This window comes from Xenopus tropicalis, chromosome 1 (assembly GCF_000004195.4).
Source record: "Xenopus tropicalis strain Nigerian chromosome 1, UCB_Xtro_10.0, whole genome shotgun sequence".
NCBI lineage: Eukaryota > Metazoa > Chordata > Amphibia > Anura > Pipidae > Xenopus > Xenopus tropicalis.
In genome coordinates this window covers 177,017,858-177,037,421 of record NC_030677.2, presented here as the reverse complement: position 1 = coordinate 177,037,421, position 19,564 = coordinate 177,017,858, and the positions used below count along the sequence as shown (strand labels likewise).

General features: G+C 38.8%; 1 protein-coding gene across 1 annotated transcript in view; it reads right to left on the bottom strand.

Moving 5' to 3' along the window:
• The window catches only part of ell2 (elongation factor, RNA polymerase II 2), a 36,032-nt gene extending 18,347 nt beyond the window's left edge, over positions 1-17,685 (bottom strand). The window contains exons 1-4 of the mRNA XM_002933431.5: positions 17,408-17,685; positions 7,752-7,799; positions 1,115-1,236; positions 544-707 (exon numbers count right to left, since the gene is read on the bottom strand). Coding sequence (XP_002933477.1) covers positions 544-707; positions 1,115-1,236; positions 7,752-7,799; positions 17,408-17,542 — 469 coding nt within the window. The 5' untranslated portion in view covers positions 17,543-17,685. The remainder of the gene's footprint in view (positions 1-543; positions 708-1,114; positions 1,237-7,751; positions 7,800-17,407) is intronic.
• Between the last annotated feature and the right edge of the window lie 1,879 nt (positions 17,686-19,564).

The window sequence follows — 19,564 nt, the reverse complement described above, 5'->3', positions numbered from 1 at the left end:
TTCTGCAGAGGAATAACACTGCTTTGGAAATCCCATATGCCTGAGCATGCCAAGACCAAATTAAAATCTCCAGGCAGTACAAAACTGCTCTACGGAAAACTACATACTTCAGATTGTAAGGCCAAAAATGCCACTAACCGGAAGTTTAACTCAAAAATGATTTTCCCAGTACACATTCTGACAAATCCAAGGTACATGAATAGGTCTTTCTACTCCAAAACAGCAAGGCTTTGCTAGTTTTTTCTGGGTTGTTTCTTAAAATTGCCTCAAGATACAGTAAGCTGCAAGCTTTATTACTCATTCAGTACAAAAAGAAAACATCCTAAATATGAATGGCAGGGGTAATTCTGAACAGTTTGCTGACCATTATATGCATAGGTTTACCATGTAAAGACCCCTAAAATGAAGTAATACACACCACCCATCTATTTTACAGTGCTGTAGAATAGCATGGCATTTTAAAAATACATTTTTAGTGATGCTTTTGCTAATAAAGTGCGGCTGTCTACTACTGCAAAGAGACTGTTAAGAGTCTATCCATACCTACAAATGGTCCCCCTGGTTTTATGACTTTAGTACTACGGCTCCGTGTTTCTTCTTCTGCCTGGGTCATGCGGTCTCTTGTCAGCTGGTAGGAGTCATTTGTGGCACATACTGTTATTTTATCTTGTATGCATCCTAGGCAGTTCAATTTGGACAACCCCGAACTATATTTATAAAATAAAATTTAAAAAAAAATAATTAAATTATTTGAGCAGTATATAGTGCAAGCCAAATCCAATTTATTCTATTCAAAATTGCTATTAGGTTTGCTATCCTATATAAAAGGTGAAGCCAAGCGCATGGCCAAATTCATATTTTGGCCCAAAACAGGTTGACAACTCATGCTGGCAAGGCAGACAAAACAGAAATGAGAATGCCTTGATAAACCATGGTTTGCTGAGCATTCATAGGCATAGAACCATGTCACCAAACAGACAGGCACATACTTTGTATTTCAGTGGGCAGGATATATAAGCACTACAGGGAGAACAAAAATCTTGCATCCAAATATAATAAATAACCTTTGAATATAAATGCCAAACAGGGCAAGTTATGTTTATAAGTTGCTTACCTGGAGACTGTTTGCTGGATGCAATCAAAACTACCCTGAGGGTTATCTTTGCCCACATTTGACAGATAGAAGTTAAAGTTGTGCACATCACCAAGGCAATCTGGCTTTGGAATCTTGATACACTTAAAAAGTTAGAAAAAAAAATAAATCAAAATGAGTAATTTCTGAATATTGGTTACATTATTACTAACCCCTAATACACTGTATATCCTTTTTTGCAGTATGAGCATCATGAATAGGGCTTGTGCCAATTAAACAAGCTAAAAGTATAAATGGGTTGTTTACCTTTAAAATCCAAATCTTATTAAACCACAGACAATGCTCTCAGCGTTAGAAAATCCATTTTCCATAAAAAAAAGGCCATTGTAAAACTACTTTTTAAAGGGATGGCAGTGGCCTATTTTGAACCCGACGCTGAGAACTTCCTATATGCTTACATCATCACATCCAGGCTTTGCCCTTACTTATTTCCTATTGGACCAATTCATTGGTTGCTTGTGCACTCTAACAAGTTGCATACATTGAAAGATCACTGGTTAGTTTCTCCCTGCAACAGCCAGTGAACCCCAACCAGTGGCCTCAAAAGTAGGGGCTTATTTTTGAATTTGACTTAGAGGAAAGTTTTGGAGGCATAAAGACCATAGGGTTGATTCACTAAAGGTCGATATTTCGAGCGCTATTTATAGCATTAGTTAAAAATTTTATCGCGTCTAATTTTTCGCGTCTTACTAAAAGTATATTTGCGTTAATTTAGACGTAATGCTGTTTGCGCTAAAGTCGCGAAATCGTGCGGTATTCGACACAACGCGCGTTAACAATACTTGTTGTGCGCGCTAATTAACGCACGTGCGCTACTTATTGCGCACACACCATATTAGCCATACACACCATTACATTCGTAAAACTACTTTTTTTTTTTTGACCATTTCCCTGCAAACTGGAGGCTGCATCACTCTAGGGCCAACACATACTTGAATAAATAAAACTGCAAAGTTCACATTGTGTTGCCAAAAGCTCATGAACTGTACTTTTCTATAATTACCGCCTTCTCCAAGTAGGTGTTAATTTTGGCATAGAGTAATGCGATATTTAGCGCGTCTAAGTGTTTGTGAATCATGAGTTAGTAATATTTCTGTGCGCTAACGCATTACTGAGCCTCCTGTAGGCTGCCAGTCCACACAGCTACTAAATAACCAAACACAGCCCATACTGGTCAACCCTTAGGACCTTTTTTCATGCTTGAGTTGCTCCCCAACTTTTACATTACAAAGTTGCTCACAGGTAGAAAAGGTTGGGGACTCCTAGCATAGGCAAACAGACTCCGCACATAACAAATCTAACAATGTTAGATTTGCAGCACTTTGTCACATGCACAGGAAGTAGTGTCTGACTGACAGGAGACACGGCCAATAGGAGTTAAATCTGCTGCCTGTACCGAGTGTGACATCACATAAGGAAGTAAAAAATTCAACTGTAATGTACACTTACCCCCACCCAGCACAGGGTCCACATTTCTATGGAGAAAAGCTACTGCAGCAATCTAGAACACTTTATTCTGTAGAATGCTTTACCATACCAGAGTTAACAGCCAAAAACCTCTTTATTTAATATAATAGTTTTGGCACTAAAATCTGCTCCAGGTGCTTAAAGGGCATGTCAATCCCAAAAATAATGTTTTGCCTAATATAAGAAAACATAATTCTAAGCAACTTCCCAATATGAATTTATTAAATTATTAGCGCTTAAAAAGTTATTTGTAAATGTAATTGCTATAGAAAGCTGCTTTTGAGGAACTCCTGGTTGTTACTTTTTAAACAATGTTGCAAGTGCCAGGCTCCTCCAGCGAGTCAGGTCTGTAAAATCTGCTGGCTTGTGTTACAATGTTTCAAATGCCAGAACAACCAGGGCAGGGAATAGAAAGGACAGGCAGACAGAGGTTTTTAATAGCAGTTATATATAAAAACTAAAAAAAAAAACATTTAAAAAAAAATGTAATGAATGTATACTGCAAAGTTGCTTACAATCAAGTTTTCGGCTATTGGGCAAAACAAAGTTTTGGGGTTGACATGTCCTTTAACAAAAAGTTTGAAACATAAGAATAGTCCGAAAACATCTTCAAAATAAGAGCTACCTATTGAGCTGTTAGGTGTGTAGGTGTGTACTGCTGCTTTAATGTTTGGCCACAGCAGTGATCCTTTATCTATAATACTGGAGTCCAACAAGATAAGAAAAAGTAAATAGATTCTACCACCACATAATAAGCAACTTGCACCAACTTATTAACCTTTGACAACCAACTATATTTTCTTTTCTTAATCTGGACAAGCTCAAAATATGCAATTTGAAGGAAGGAACAGTAACACTAAAAATTAAGTTCTAAATCCATTCTATACCCCTCTAACAATACATCTACCCTGCACAATGGTTTTTATTTCAAGTGTTTTAAGTAAAATTACCATAAATAAAAATTATGTTCCTGTTCTCAAAAAACAAGCGATAGGGAGACTCTGCCAGACCCTACATGTGCATGCTCCACTGCAGCTCCCAACATCACCTCCTACAATCGAAACCCAGTTGCAGCTTTATGAAGGATTTTCTAGCCCCTTGTGTTTTAACTTAGCACGATTTATTGCTGTAAGTGCAGTAAGCAGCAAAGGCAGCACCCAGGTCATCAATAAATCCACAAAGTCCTGTGCATCCATTCACCTGTTCCCAGCACTTACAGCAATAAGACCCTTCTAAAAGCTGCTACAACTGGCTTCCAGTTTGAGGTGATGTCAGGAGCTGCTGTGGAGCACATGTAGAGTCAGTCACAGTTGAAGTTGCCCTATTGCTTTTTTCGTTTTTGAGAACATGAAGAGAACATTTAATGGCGATTTTTCACAAGACACTTAAAATACGAAACATTGAGCAGGGAAGATGTATTGTTAGAGAGGTGTAGAATAGATTTTGAACATAATTTTAGTGTTACTGCTCCTTTAAAGGAACACCAAAAACTTAAAATGCTTTAGGGCTCTGGCACACAGGGAGATTAGTCGCCCGCGACTAATCTCCCCGTGTGCCAGAGCCCTTTAAGTAACAAAGCTGCTGTGTAGCCATGGGGGCAGATATTCAAGCCGGAAAAAAGGCACAGGTTACATAGCAGATAATAGATAAGCTCTATAGAATACAATGGAAATCCACACAGCTTATCTGTTATTTGCTATGTAACCTGTGCCTTGTCTCCTTTTTTCAGCTTGAATGGCTGCCCCCATGCCTACACAGCAGCTTTGTTTATATAAACTATAGTAGGGTTTATGAAGCTAACACACAACTTATACCAGTGCAGGGCAGCAGTACACAATTTATTATTTTGATTCACTTCCAATTTTTGGTGTTACTGTTCCTTTAACCTCGTGTTCCACTGAGGTTTAGTTAAAAGAAAGCAAGCAAATAAATTAATATGTGCACCAGGAACATGCAAGTGATAAAAACAGTTAAATAGTTTCTAAAATCCCCTCTTATACAAAGTTTTCTAATCCTCTGTAAATCCATTTGCATTTCTGGTGCATAGTTTATAACACACACACACACAAAATTTGACAGGAAAGAAAAATAATCTATGAAAGTGCTGACTAATGTGGACAAAAATCTCTTCCGGTAAATCAGTAACAAACACACTGGCTGCATAGCGCACATTTACATTAAACACAAATGGCTGCCTATAAACTCTTTGTACTGGATAACTTTAAATAGAAGCTGATGAACATGTGCATTTCCTACTGCAGGAAACTTCAGGAAAATAAAGTGATACGTAAGCCTTCCCACCAGAGATTAACTTTATTGCTGGTGGGAAGGCATTTCAGCGAGAGTCACACTGGCAGTAGCAGAGATTTAACTGCGGGTAACTAATCTTCCTGTGTGCCATTGCCCTCAAAGGTAAACGCCAGACCTAGAGGAACTACATTATAAGATGCCTGCAGCCATATTATCATAGGTCACCACAAAACTGCAGGCTGTGTTTTCCTATTAATGCTTCACTGCCTTAGATGTTGCCAGCTCTGCACATTTGAAGATGAGTGGCTGAATACTTGCACAGTGCAGCCAAATAAGGTGAGGTCACCGGACTAGATTGCTGCCCTCCACCCCCAATGCATGCTGATGGCTGTGCTACAGTCTACAGCTGTAGCTAGCCCCTCACCAGAGCAGACGAGATTAGATAGATCATGCTTAACTATGTCACCCATGCAGCCTTGGATTAAAGCAGAAGGCAAATTATCAAAACAGTAAATGCACATTTATGTAAATAAATGGTCAGCCACAAAAGGAAACAAAAAAAAAAAAAGAGAGTCAAAGTAGCAAATGCAAGTTTTTTGTGCCTCACCCATTAAGCTACTGAGAGCTTGAACTGTACCATGTGCCAATGCCAGTTAGGTAGCCAAAAATCGTCCAGATGCCCATTGGGCATATTTGAAAATCCCATCGGGGCAAGGAGTGCATCAGCATGCTGATGTGTTCCTCATCCCAATGGCCTCCATCTCATGGTGACCACATTGAAAAAGATCTGTTTGTTTGGCAGCCTTACCAAATGAGCAGATCTTTCAGTGTATTAGAACCTTCAGTGAGGAGAAGAAACCAACAGCAGCAGATGGAAACCAGAGGAAAAAAGGCAGCTTAACATAGGAGGCAAACAGAAAAAGGTTTAAACACTGCCAAATATTTGTTGGGACAAACGGCTGAACGCTACCAGTACAATTGTCAGGCAACTACACTGCTCAGAAACATTCATTGCCATCAGTGCCACTGCCCTTAACAAGGGCAGATAAGAGAAAAAAAACTACAGAATGGGAAATCAGAACATATGGGCAAAAAATACAAAAAGGGAAACCAGTGGGAGCACAAGCACAAAATACAGGTAATAAAGGAACGTTTGAGGGTGCTAAAATGTTAAGCAATGTTAGAATCATCTACAAGATCAATCAGTAACTCCTTCATAGAATCTGAAAAGAGGGAAAGAACTGAAAATACTATTATTCACCTTTTACTAGTAACAAAATGCAAATTAAAAAAATAAAATGGGACTATCCAAAATGATAAACCCCTACATTTTATCAGATACAATTATATATGTAAGACAAGTGTGACTCGCCAATATATTTAAAAAAAACTCAAGTACTAACAACTTTATTCTGATATAACATGTACAGTTAGCTTGTTTATTTTTCCTATTGATATGTTGCAATCACAAGAATGGAAAAGTACACGCACTTCTGTCAAATCTGCTGGCTTTCTTGCACATATGTTACAGGTTGCCAAAAAAGGCTAAAAAGCTGCCTGAGGAAAGCTAGGAGTCTAACCACGAGTGTACACTATTACCCTTAACCACTATTTGCTCCACAAAATCAATTATGAAACGTACCAGTTTTATGGTGAATTAAAGAACTTGTCAACACTTATCAAACACTGGTAAACAAGAAGTCTACAGTGGGAAGGGGAAAGAGGAGAGTTGCATTCATTCCTCATCATAGTAGAGTTCAGAGTACAGCTAATTCCATAGTATGGCAGGTACAGTTAAGATATTTTTTTTGCATTTTATGAAACCTGTTGAACCATTCATTAGGTCTTATTAACTATCCTCTGTTAAGGCCCCCATACACATTGAGATTCGCTCGCTTGGCAACATCGCCAAGCGAGCGGATCTTCATCCGATATCCCCACCTACGGGTGGGCGATATCAGGGTGTGTGTAGGTAAAAAAATAAATAAATTCGATCGTTTGGCCCCAAATGATCAAATTATATTGGCGGCAATGGGGCAGTCGGTTCGGGGGGCGCATCAACAAGCTAATGCAGTCCCCAATCAGACTGAATTTACTAACCTGGCCGATCGATATCTGGCCAATTTTAGGCCAGATATCACAGACATACAAGAAACCACAGATTGAAAAGAAACCCTGTAACTTGTAAGAACCATTTCCCAACCACACTCTAGGCTCACAGTGTAATGCAACCCCTACTTCACCTTGATCCATTGTCAAGTGATGGACACTGGAACCCTAACTTACTCTTCTATACACACCCCTCTATGGAAAGATTATTTGGAAAGTAAGGGGCTTAAAAGTCACAATCCATCACAATGCAACAAGGCGGGGGTTATGGTGGGGATATTGTCTTTGCAGCACAGGCTTAAATCAGTGAAACCAAGTATGTCTGATTAAAAACATATTTCACACATAAGTTCACAGTCTTTGAGCACCTTTTTTTTCCAAATTTCTAACTTAATGAGTTTATGTTAAAAGAAGGGTATATTTAGCCTTTACATGATCTACCTGTACAATCATAAGCAGGAGCACTACCCCACCTTTATGTTGGCATAGCGGTTTTCCTACGTATTAATTTAAAAATATTTCAGATTTCTCTCCTGTTCTCAACACTCAATTTATGCTTCTGCCTTCTTCTCTTTAACAGTTTTGTTGACACTTACAAATGTATTTTCCTCCTTATTTCCCCTATCCCCTTTTTCTCCTCGTGCATCTTTAAGCCATTTTCTCCTTACCCATTTAATTTTAGTGGAGATGACACTAGGCGTAACATGAGCCTTACACTTGAAATTAGAACTTTTGAAACTGGAGATCTTCAGAGAAAAACATTTATACTTACTCCTTGCAGTCCCTGAAACTGAATGGATGGCCGGGACGTTAAAGAATTCTATAAAAAAAGAAAAAGGCAAATTAATTAATGATAGAAAAAAAGATTGTAAGCAATTAATAAAATCAGTTTATCATGAGAATTACACTGCTGCAAAATTTAGAAAAAAAACTTTAAAAGACTACAAAACAATTGCCAAGACTGTCACTGACTAAAACAATTATTGAAATACAACCTCTTTTAAACCAAGGTAGTTACACAGTGTGACTAAGAACCAAAATTTGTGGTCCTGCAGAAGCCTCTTAGCGATGCCTTACTTTGACCATAATGTAAGTATCAACTTGTTTGGCCAAACCACTAAACAAGCAGACAACTCTTGTCCAATTCAGACTCAATACCATCAAATTGGCAAACAGCACTAATTATCCCTTTCCTTTAAATATCAAACTGCTTGGACCATAACCTCTAGTGGACCAGCACACTGCAAGTAAAGTATATAGTGGATGATCCATACCAATGTATTGGTGGCCATGCTGGGCCGATAAAATCTGCTGACTGATAAAACCTCAAACGGGCCTTCCCGATTAACATTTGGCTAAGAAGCGGCAGGTTCTAAAAACCCTGTATGGGTGAAGATTGCAGTGGTGCATGGATGCGACCCTTGTCCAGATGGCCTACATCCCAGCTTTAAGCAGGCCATACATGTGAAGATCTGCTCCTTTGGCAAGGATAAGTGGATCTTTTCGATATGCTCACCTTCAGACGGGCAATTTCTGAAAGATTCAATCATTTGGCCCTATGGCCAAACAATCTGATCCCACTGACGAGACGCAGGGCATTGGGACAAGGACTACACCAACTTGCCAATGAGCTCCTTGCCCAATCAACGTCTGCCAGATTTTCAGGCAGATATCATTTGGCAGGCCATTCTGAGGGCCCTATACACAGGCCAAAAAACTTGATAAAGGTCTTAGGAAAGGACCAAGAGGCATGTATTGAGTAAAGTTTAAGATAACTGAATCTTGTTTTGAGTTTTTATACGCAGCAGCAATTGGTAGCACCTGGGTCATATATCCAAGTACAGAGGTGAGCTGAATCCATTGGATTTGTATATAATAAAATATATATTTACAGAAATGTCCGATTCCCAGACATTACAAGGAAACTAGTCACAAAAGGAAAAGTTTACTCCCTAATTAGAGACTTGATCAATAACCGATTCTTGTGCGGGAATTTGGAGAATTAGGCATCCTAGATCCCTTTTAGGTTCAATAAAGGTCATGAAACCAAACTAGCCAGCTATGAATAATCTCACTTAGCAAAGGTCTGGACACAGACTTCGCTTTCATGCAATACTTATGTCATCCCATTATTGGGCAAAAAAAACCCAAAAAACCCTGAATTATGTCAAGTAACAGCCAACTGTCAATAAAGGGCAAGTAACATCAAACAAAAAGGTTTTAGATGCATTTAATGGGAAATTATAACATCCTTTTTGAAATAAGCTCGATATGTAGAAAAGTGCAACACAAAACTTCGTGGTTTTTTTTTTTTTTTTTTTTTTTTTTTTTAGATACCCAACTCCACAGCTTGAAAGGAAACCATGATATTCTATTGCTGTTTGCAATCACCCCCCCCAAAATGTTAGGCACCCCAAAGTGACTTGAATCGCTTACCTTGTACCCCGGGGCTGGTGCCCCTGTTTGGAGAGAACAGCACCAGCCCGGGGTACCTGTAAAATTTACGCGCACATGCGCAGTAGAGTGAAAAGCCGAACTTTACCAGAAAAGTCGGCTTTTCACTCTACTGCGCATGCGCCTATTGTGTAAGTCTTAACGAAATGCAGGCGGAAGGAGGAAGCGCAGGTACCCCGGGCTAGTGCTGTTTTCTCCTAGGGGCACCAGCCCGGGGTACGAGGTAAGTGATTAAAGTCACTTGGGGGTGCTTAACATTTTAGCACCCCCAAGTAACTTAGCCTTTCCTTCTCCTTTAAAGTTAATTTAAAGGTGAACAACCTCTAAGTATGAGAGACATTGATTTCCTGAGACATTCTGCAATTGTTTATGTTTTTTTTAGTTATTTAACTTTTTGTTCGGCAGCTATCCAGTTTGGAATTTCAGCAGTTTTCTGGTTGCTATGGTCTTGTTTACCTTAGCAACCAGGCAGTAGTTTAAATGACAGACTGGAATAGGAATAGGAGAGAGATTGAATAGAAAGATAAGGAATAAAAAGTAACAACAATGAAATTATAGCCTTACAGAGCTACCAGGGTCAGTGACCTCCCATTTGAAAGCTGGAAAGTTGTAGTAGAGAAAGGCAAATAACAAAGTTGCTAAGAATAGGACATTCTATAACATAAAATTAATTGGTAAACCAACCACCCCTTTAAAAGTAGAACTTCCTCTTGCATGCAGACACAGTAGAGAGGAGGTTGGTCCGAAAACACAAAAGCAAATGTTTCTGGGCTGACCTCCACTCCACTGAGTGGGCACGCTGGGGGTAAGTGGCCCGTATTTATGGCAGACAAAATGAAAGTGTCAAGAGCACATTGCCTTTAGTTCTTACACAAGCAGATAAAAACTGGGGTCAAATGCCAACCATGTTCTTTACAGAACTGTAAAACTAAAACCTCTCATAAAATACTGAGTGTTTATGTGCTATATTAACAGATATAAACGTTAGATTTTCACATGCAACACTGCAGATTACAATAAAGCTGCTGAACTATGCTGGCATGTGAAATCTAAAGATATGATAAGCAACAGTACATTTTCTGCAAGGAGATGAACAACTCAAAATGCTTTGATGCAGCTGGAAGTCTGAAGTAAAAGATAATGCATTTAAACACAAGTAGAAATGATTACAAGCTATATGTAGAAGCCTGTAACAAGAGTTCAAAGGGAAATTTCATTATGTTTAGAAATGGGGAAAAAACTGACAAAAAACTGGCAAAAGCAGTTTGCATGAAATCATTGGTACACAGCAATTTTTGGACACTTTGTCCACTGCCATTTATGCCGCCTTAAAACAGCTCAAAATGCCTGCCCTCTAGTTTATATCTATCTTCATGCAAACAGAAAATGTTTGACAGTTTCTAGCGAACTGAATAAAGTACCGTAAAACAAATGCATTTTCAGTCAGCCAGTTACCCTGTACATATGTTAGAGTCTCTGGCCAGACTATTTTTGAGTCTTAGATTCACCAAATCAATGAATTTTATGGCCCATACAGGCACAGACAATTACGCTGTTTTAACAATAAAAACACATGCAGACAGCATAACAGACCCAACCCATATTACTGGATTTGATAGGATATGGCTCATTACAAAGGTTCTCTTTGTAATTGAATTTTATTTAAATTTCAGAGGGAGGGTTATTTTTTGCTAAATTAGATGTTAGGCATAGAATTGGTTATTGGCCAAATTAGCTACGGCCTTCGTTTTACTAACAAAAAATATATTAAAAAAAAAAAAAACCACAAAACTTTTGCCTATATCAGAAGTTAACTTTGCAAAATGCTTGTTCCTTTGTGTTGCTCTTATCTAGCTCCCCAAAGATTTTCCAAACTTTCAGATGTGTAAAAAAAAAAACTAACCTAAACATGTTACATTGGGCTACTTGGTCTATATTAGCAAAGCAATGCCAGACCGCATAAAACTATTGCCATTTTTGCTTTTATAACCATTTCTGGTTATTAGGTTCAGTAAATTATCACAGAGAAACCGCACACTACCAAAAGCCATTTACGGACAACTCCCTCGCCATGAAGCCCACCACAACAATTTTAGGATTTATCATCTGAATTAAATACATTTGCAGTAGTTTCATCTAATGTTAATCAATTTGCAACATTAATTATAATAAATATTAATCAAATTAAAAGAATTTACAATCATTACTGGTCATAGCTTTTGTTTGGTTTCTACATTTTAGAGTTGTAGCTATTTACGATGGTTTAAAATAACAAATCCTGACTCAGACAATGATAAATATCAACTTTGATTTAAATTGCCAGTTGGATAGGTTCCAATTGGAAAATTGCAGATTGAATGTCTGATAACTCTGAATGAAACCTGATAAATCAGCCCCTTAAAACCCTGCAATTATTATAAAAACAAAGTTGCAAATAAATAAAAAAAAAAAAAAAGTCTACTGAAAACAGCATTCAAATTACAAAATCAACTTACAAATCAAACTTTTTTTCATGCAAATCGCAATCACCTCCCCACCAGAAGTTCTCTAAATTAGTTAAGACAGATAATAAGGGTAATTGATCTGTATAGATCTTTGCAAATCACTTGAAAGTGTGCTTTTTTTTTTATAAAAATGTATTTATAAAACTTGAACACAGCACATCACATTCTACTAACCACTTTTGGTCAGTATACCAAGTTTCAAAAAAAAAAAAAAAAAAAAAAGTGAAACTTAACTTCTCCACTTTTGACATTTTGTCTTTTAGATGACATTTTATCTAATTTTTTTTTTTTTATTTTTTTTTAAGAATTTGTCTTTTTAAAACTGTCGGCCTACCTTCAAACCCAGTCCCACATCTACACGAGCCTTGTAATAATGATTTTACCAGCAGGATTTTGCAATTCATTTGAAGTCGTTTTACTTTAGGGGCATTTCCTGAAGGGGAATATCAATTTGCCTAGGAAAACAGTCAGTGTCAGGACAAGCTGGGCTTTCTAATTTTTATAAATTTGTGTGTAATTCCACTTCTGTAACAAGATTTAAGGGTCTAAATACCAACAAAGAAATTGCTATTTGGCATAATTAAGGGATATATCACAAAAAATATTTTATTTCATATGTTGAAATAGAACTGATCTAGAAATCTGCAAGTTTCATGAATGTGCCAATACCAAATATGTATGGTGTTATGAAGATTTTTGACTTGTATGTTTAAAAACACAGTACACTACAACATTTTCAAAGCAGCACCACAAAAATCAGCATCCTGTACTTCAAATTTCAAGGCCAAAAAAGCTGAAAACAGTAGGTTCACCCAAAGAAACCATATATTGTTAGAAAGTACATAGGAGGAATCCAAAAATCTGTAAATATGGCTTTATGTTCCAAACTACCAAACCACAATGCTTTCTTTCATTTAGGGTCTATAAATGCTAGCATTAATTTTAAATAGGAACATGCAGTGTCAGACTGGCATATTTATGGGCTTGTGGAAAGAAGTGAATCAAAGACCCACCCCCTGCCCCACATATCTCCCATCACTGATTACCTGTCAATAGCAACCTAGCTTACCCACCAACATGCCTGGTGAGAAGGGGTCCAACAGGATTAAGTCCCACCAGGTTTTTTCCCAGTGCAGTGTTGGGCCAGTCCAACCTTGAATTCAGAGTACCCCATGATCCCAGTTTAGTTGCCAGTGTGCATGTACGGCTTACTCACACTCACAAGATGGCTGCTGGAAACAGAAGGGACACAGCTAAGGGTGTATAAAGATAGCCAATGTTATCAAGCATCACTGTAGTCCTGGACATGCTATGGGGCACAGATAAGTTGGGGCAAGTGTCAGTGAAGTTATTTAAAAGGAGACACTGCTGCTGGGTGCATTGTCAGGCACCCCAATGATTACAATCACTGACCTGGTTTACTGAAAAAATGCACTAGCCTAGGGTAAACTTACAGAACTGTGCTGCCATCGTCTGCCATTTCCCAATTACTTCTTTGGCAGTCCAAAACTGCATGCATGGGCAGTATACAATTCAGTTCCTTACTATACTGTGCATACGTACAAAACCAGACATGTGCACTGTCCCAGAAACCCAAAAGGGCCACTGGGAAGGAGCTAAAGATGGCACCACAGAAGTATACCCCATGCTGGTGCATAAATCACTGGCCCAGAGAACAAGGTCAGAAATCGTAACCATTCAGGGTGCCTGACAAATAGGAAACCATTCAATATTTTCATTTTTTGTTAAATACATTAGTTATGCAACATTAAAGCTGGTCATACATGCCCAGTTTAGCCAGTCTCAACTATACTACACAACCATTTAGATAAGGTAAGCAAGGCAAGGGGGCCCATTTGATTGATCATGCTTTATGTGTAAGCTCTTTTGCGCAGGGCTCTCTTCACCTCTTGTATCGGTTATTAATTGCTTTATATGTTATGCTGTAGGTCCATTGTATGAAACCCACTTATTGTACAGCGCTGCAGAATATGTTTGCACTTTATAAATAAATGTTAATAATAATAATTTATTTGAAAACTAAATCTGCTGATGCACCTTGACTGAGTGCACAATACATAAGCAGCCCTGATTATTCATGCTATTAGCCTAAATTAACAAAATAGGATGACAACGTGCATGGCCACTTGAATAGCATCTGTTCATTTGGTCATTTCAGTCCAATTGGTCAGATACCACAGAGTCCAATATAATGGAGATATTAATTTGTTTGGCAACACCATTAAATACAATCACTTAGGGCTTTAAAATACAGGGAATTTTATTTTTTATAAATCTTTTCTACTGTGGGTGACAAACCTGCTGAAAATGTGGATCACTGGTGGAAAACAAACAGATTGCCTGCCACCTTTTGTGGGATCACACCCCCTGCCACTACAGGAGATCAGACAATTTTTGCCACTTACTTTGCGGCAAGCCAGTCTAAGAATAAAAAGAGATGAAGGGTTATGGAATATGTGCCATACTCTCTGCCAGAAGATTTGAACTGGCAGCGGAGCACTTTTTATGGCATCCAATCACTTAAAAATGGTATATGTGTGGCAGTACGTACGTATGTATGTTTTCCAGTCATGGAAATGTAGGTGACAACAAAGGCAGTGCTGGTTCTCCAGCAGAACATGTAATCAACATGTAAAGAACCACTGATTAGGTAAGGTCTCCAAACATGTTTATCTTTGATTTTCCACGTGATAGAAAAATTGTGCCAATCCTCTGCCTTCCTGTTCAATCAGATTTTAATTTATGCAGACCTAAAGGGAGAGGACCACATCATTGTTCCAAAGAGTAAAATATCCATCATAAAAAATTTAAATTAAATATAATTAATAAAAATAAAAGGGAAAAGACACACTGTACAGGGGCCCTCGAATCTACCCAACATGTACACCGACTTGCAACAAGGCTATTTTCTCCAAGAACCTGTATTATCAGCAAAATAAACAAAATTCATACATTTAGTATACTGTGTAAAAATACAGAGTTAGCATTAATCACATTTAGATTGAAAATGTGTGTAGATGTTATGATTTAATACCTCTAAAGTCTCCCGTATATATAATATATATATATATATATATATATATATATATATATATATATATATATATATATATATATATATATATTTATTAACCAGCACTGCCTTTGTTGTCACCTGCATATACACATACATATAATATATATATACATACATACATATATACATATTATATGTGTTTTTTTCCCCCCTAAGAAATTAAATTAAACATAAACGTTTTTGCATCATAAAAATAATTATGATTTTTTAATGATTTTGAAATGTCTTTTGTTTTCTCTGCTGTCTGGTAACTAAAGGCTGAATTTTCAACTATAATATGCCAAATAAAATGTTGACTAAAATAGTTATGCTCAAAAATATGACCCCGCAATAAAACTACATACAACTGACTTGCTGTTCATCTAAAAGTATAAAGAAAAAAAAAAGAAAAAAGGTTGCACAGACTCAAGGCCAGAGAAATAAAAGTGACAGCTCAGCAAAACTCTCCACCATTTTCAGCTGGGACTTTGGCTCAGCTTACTGAATGAGCCAGAGACCAGCTGGCACCAGATAGGAAGTTAAAAAAAAAAAAAAAAAAAAAGTGAACGGAGAGATGTATTTAAAAGGACAGCACACTGAAAGTGAATTCCTAATACAGCAATACACATTTTTAGAACATATTAACGAAGAAATAACCAGGGCAATCGCCACATACACAAGACAAAAAAAATAAGACCATTATGATTAATTCCAACACTCCTGCTCCTAAATAAATCTAAAGCCCAGGATATATAAAGAGAACCACGGATTCAATATATTTTCATAGAAAGACACAAAGAAATGCTGGAACACTCAGGCCCACCCTCAAAACTGATGCACACTAAACAAAGACTTCACAAATATTAAAGTATAATATATGGCATAACATTCATATTAATGACAATAACCCCTATCAACTATGCAGCAAACATGTTTGAATACCTTACAGGAGTAATCTATTAACCTGCAGTACACAAACATGTGAGTGAAGGCACATAGGTAGTTAGAAAAGCACATATCCATGGAGTGTCTCCATTAAAAAGAGCTTAACCAGCTGGCCCCAAGTCTTCAGATGTGGGGGATGGACACACATACTAAATCTTTACAGGTTTCATAGATCTGAATTAGATTAGATATCCCTAACAATAACACGGGCTGAATATATTACACTTGGCACACAACACAATTACAATATCACATTGCAAGACTTGGATCATAATTATTAAGGCAGCAAATATTATCTGGGGAGATTACTAACAAAGGGAGAACGACAAAGTAGCCATGTAGAACCATGAAGACCAGCTAAGTAGCTTAAAGGCATTTGACATGAAGTGCCTTGCTCATCAAATAAAAAAAATATGGGGTTCTAAGACTAAGCAGGGGGTGCCCCAACCTCTAGCAGCCAAAGCTCTTCTGTGTATTCTGAAAATTGTCATTGAGGGACACTGGTGTTGGGGACTGGTGTTGGGCTGAGGACTTGCTATTTTACACAGCCCAGCATTCACAAAAAAATGTCTAATACCACCAAAAATACAAAAAAGCAAATAAGTGAATATACCCCCCCCCCCCACACACACAATGCTTCCTTACAGACTATGAAACCATTTCCTGAGCTAGGGAGGTGGTTGAGAAAGAAAGGGATTCACTGGGCTGAACTATGGCCCAACAATATGGCCCAGCAATATGGCCCATGTCCTGTATTAGAAGAAAAAGCAGCTGCTGGAAAGTACATGGGTGAGAGTTTCCAGTCAGCTGTTTGACCATAGGGTTAGTAGCAGCAGGTACACACTAGCAAAGGCAGCCCCTCCCCCCATGGATTTTGGGCTCAGATTAGGCAAATTTAGGGTAGCCACAGCAGTAACAATATAACCCATTGATCAGCACTTGGGAGACCAGGGACCAGCTGGATCACACAAACACGGCTGGGGGAAATCTACGACTGGAATCGTCTACCTGCTGCTACAGGGCTGACGTTTAACTACGCTTCTCAGCATCAACCCTGCCCCCCACCGCCAGCAAGACTGCGAAGGGGATTGTGGGACTTGTAGTACTAAAGACTCTAAGGCTACACGAAGAGCTTAACTCTTACATATGCCTGCCTAGAGATGTATGGGGCTTTTCAAACAGCAGTTCTGTCGAGATTGTTCAACTCCCCAGAATTTCCTGGTTGTTCAACGCTATCTGTGGGAATGACGGGAGTCGTAGTTTAATAAGTTCTAAGAGTCACCGACAAAGTGTTCTACATTAACGTATGACACCCATACTGTACTAGTAACAGTCTCCCATCCAGACAAGGGAAGAACAATTATATTTACTGAGCTAAATGTTTTACTACTTCGCCCCCTCCCTATGTGATACAAGCGACCCCCAAATACCTCACCCAAAGCTCCTCACCTTAGTGTTCTGGTAGCTCTCTAGTGCGCGGAAGGCGGTCTCAGTGAGTTTGACGTGCAGTACGGTAACCTGGTCCTGGGTCCCCCTTCCACAGGACAGTCCATACCTGCCATCCTCACTAAGAACCGCCGCCATCTTCCTTACTCCCTCTTTCCCCTCCAGAGAAGAAGCTGAGCAGAAGATTATATAGTGCGCAACCTAACTTGCTTCTTACATTACGGTAGCGAATTAGCGACGCTGATTTGTTGTTGCGCTATACCCCGCCCACACGCAAGGCTCTGCGGTGCAAAATGGGCTCTAGGCTTGATGGTTGCTTGCTGGGTTTTTTTTTTGTTTCGTTTCGTGCGAGACGTCACCCAGGTCGGAGTGGGCGGGGCAAGCCCTGACGTACATTCGTGCATTTTGACATCGCTGGTGACGAGTCTTCCGTTCAGCATTTTTGGGGGCGTAAACTCAGTTTAAGGCAAATAGTAATAAGCAGCAGCTGGTGTTGAACTTATGTGTTTTGTTTTAGTATTCCTATGCGTATTGTACTAAAACCTAACAGCCAAACGCCACTGTTAATTAAAGGGGGAATGGCGCTCGAATTAGATATTATTTGTTTGTAATTATCTTAAAGTTATTTGTAATACTAGGTGATGTTAAATGCCTTGTCTGCTTAACCTATACTGTTCTGTGAAGTGCCTCTCATGCCTTGACACGATGCAGCAGAAGCCAGCTCACCGTCACTTCTTACAATGGCTTGCGCCTTCTGTGAATGACAAACCTGTGGAAAATGTGTGCAGTGCATTATGGGAATTGGAGTCTTGAGTGGAGTGAAGCTGACTTTTTGCCCTTTTTTTCAGCAGTCAGCAGCTAATGTTTATTTGTGTAACCACTAAGATTATTTCGAGATACTCTGTGGTTGTGTGTTTACTAGCCAATGTTTTTAGGGCAAAGGCACATTGTAATATGTATAGTTGATGTACTTAATAATGTTATCCATTTGTTGTATAGACTAGGGATATACACCATTAAGCCCTCCTCTACAACTTTCTTTTCACATACTGATTAAACAAAGCTCATGCAGCTCACTTTTGCATATTGCATGAATTGTCTACACTCCCGATTGTCTGCAGAAAACTTGTAAACAGAGCAACTTTCCTGCCTAAAGGTGGCCATACACGCACTGATAATATCGTACGAAACCTCGTTTCGTACGATATTCGGTGCGTGTATGGTATGTCGGCGAGTCGACCGATATCTCAGGAAGCTGCTGACTCGCCGATCGGACCAGTTTGAGAATTTTGATCGGGCGCCATAGAAGGCGCCTGACCAAAATCTCCCTTCAGCGCTGAATCGGCAGAAGGAGGTGGTCGCGTGAAACATCGTCAGATCGCCACGTGTATGGCCAGCTTAAGGCTCTGTCCTGGTGGGCTGTAGAGGTGGCCATACATTGGCTTGCCTCTTTAACTTACCTGACTGATTAGCCTGGAGGCTAGAATGACAGAAACTGTGCAATTACACCCATAAGATTTTTTGGGGAGTTGTCTACTTCTACACCTGTGGACATGTCAACAAGCATGATTTTTTGGGGTGGAGTCAGTCTGGTTTGGCCTCACGCACCTGGCCACCTGCTGTAAAAATCTAGTCTCCCATCCCCTTAAAAAAAAACATAAAACCCACCTAAACATATCTCAGGCAGCATTAAGTGAGCTTGGACCATAACCCAAGATGTCTGCACCTTGCAGGGGTGGAGCATGGGGCATGGATCATGTAATTTATTGGAGTGTGGTTGGGGATTCTGAATTCAGTTTCAAGGAGATCAGTGTATCTGTACATTTGGGCAAATTTTGTTGTTCTGTGGGATCTAATCTATATGAAGTTAGGAGCAGTTTTTTTCTTTTGTCACCTCATCTGTTGCAATGCACATGTAACCACTTATAAGGCAAGTACATTTTCAGTTTGGATAAATAAACCAGGATATGAAAGCATCATTGGATGACAATCTGTTTAAACTGACTGATATAAATGCTTAGCTCGTTAGTATGTTCTAAATCAGGGGTGTCAAACTCACTCACATAAGGGGGCCGAAATCTAAAACACAGGCTAAATCACGGGACAATTTTTTTATTAATATACTTAGTAAGATACTAAGGGGTATATTTATCACAATGT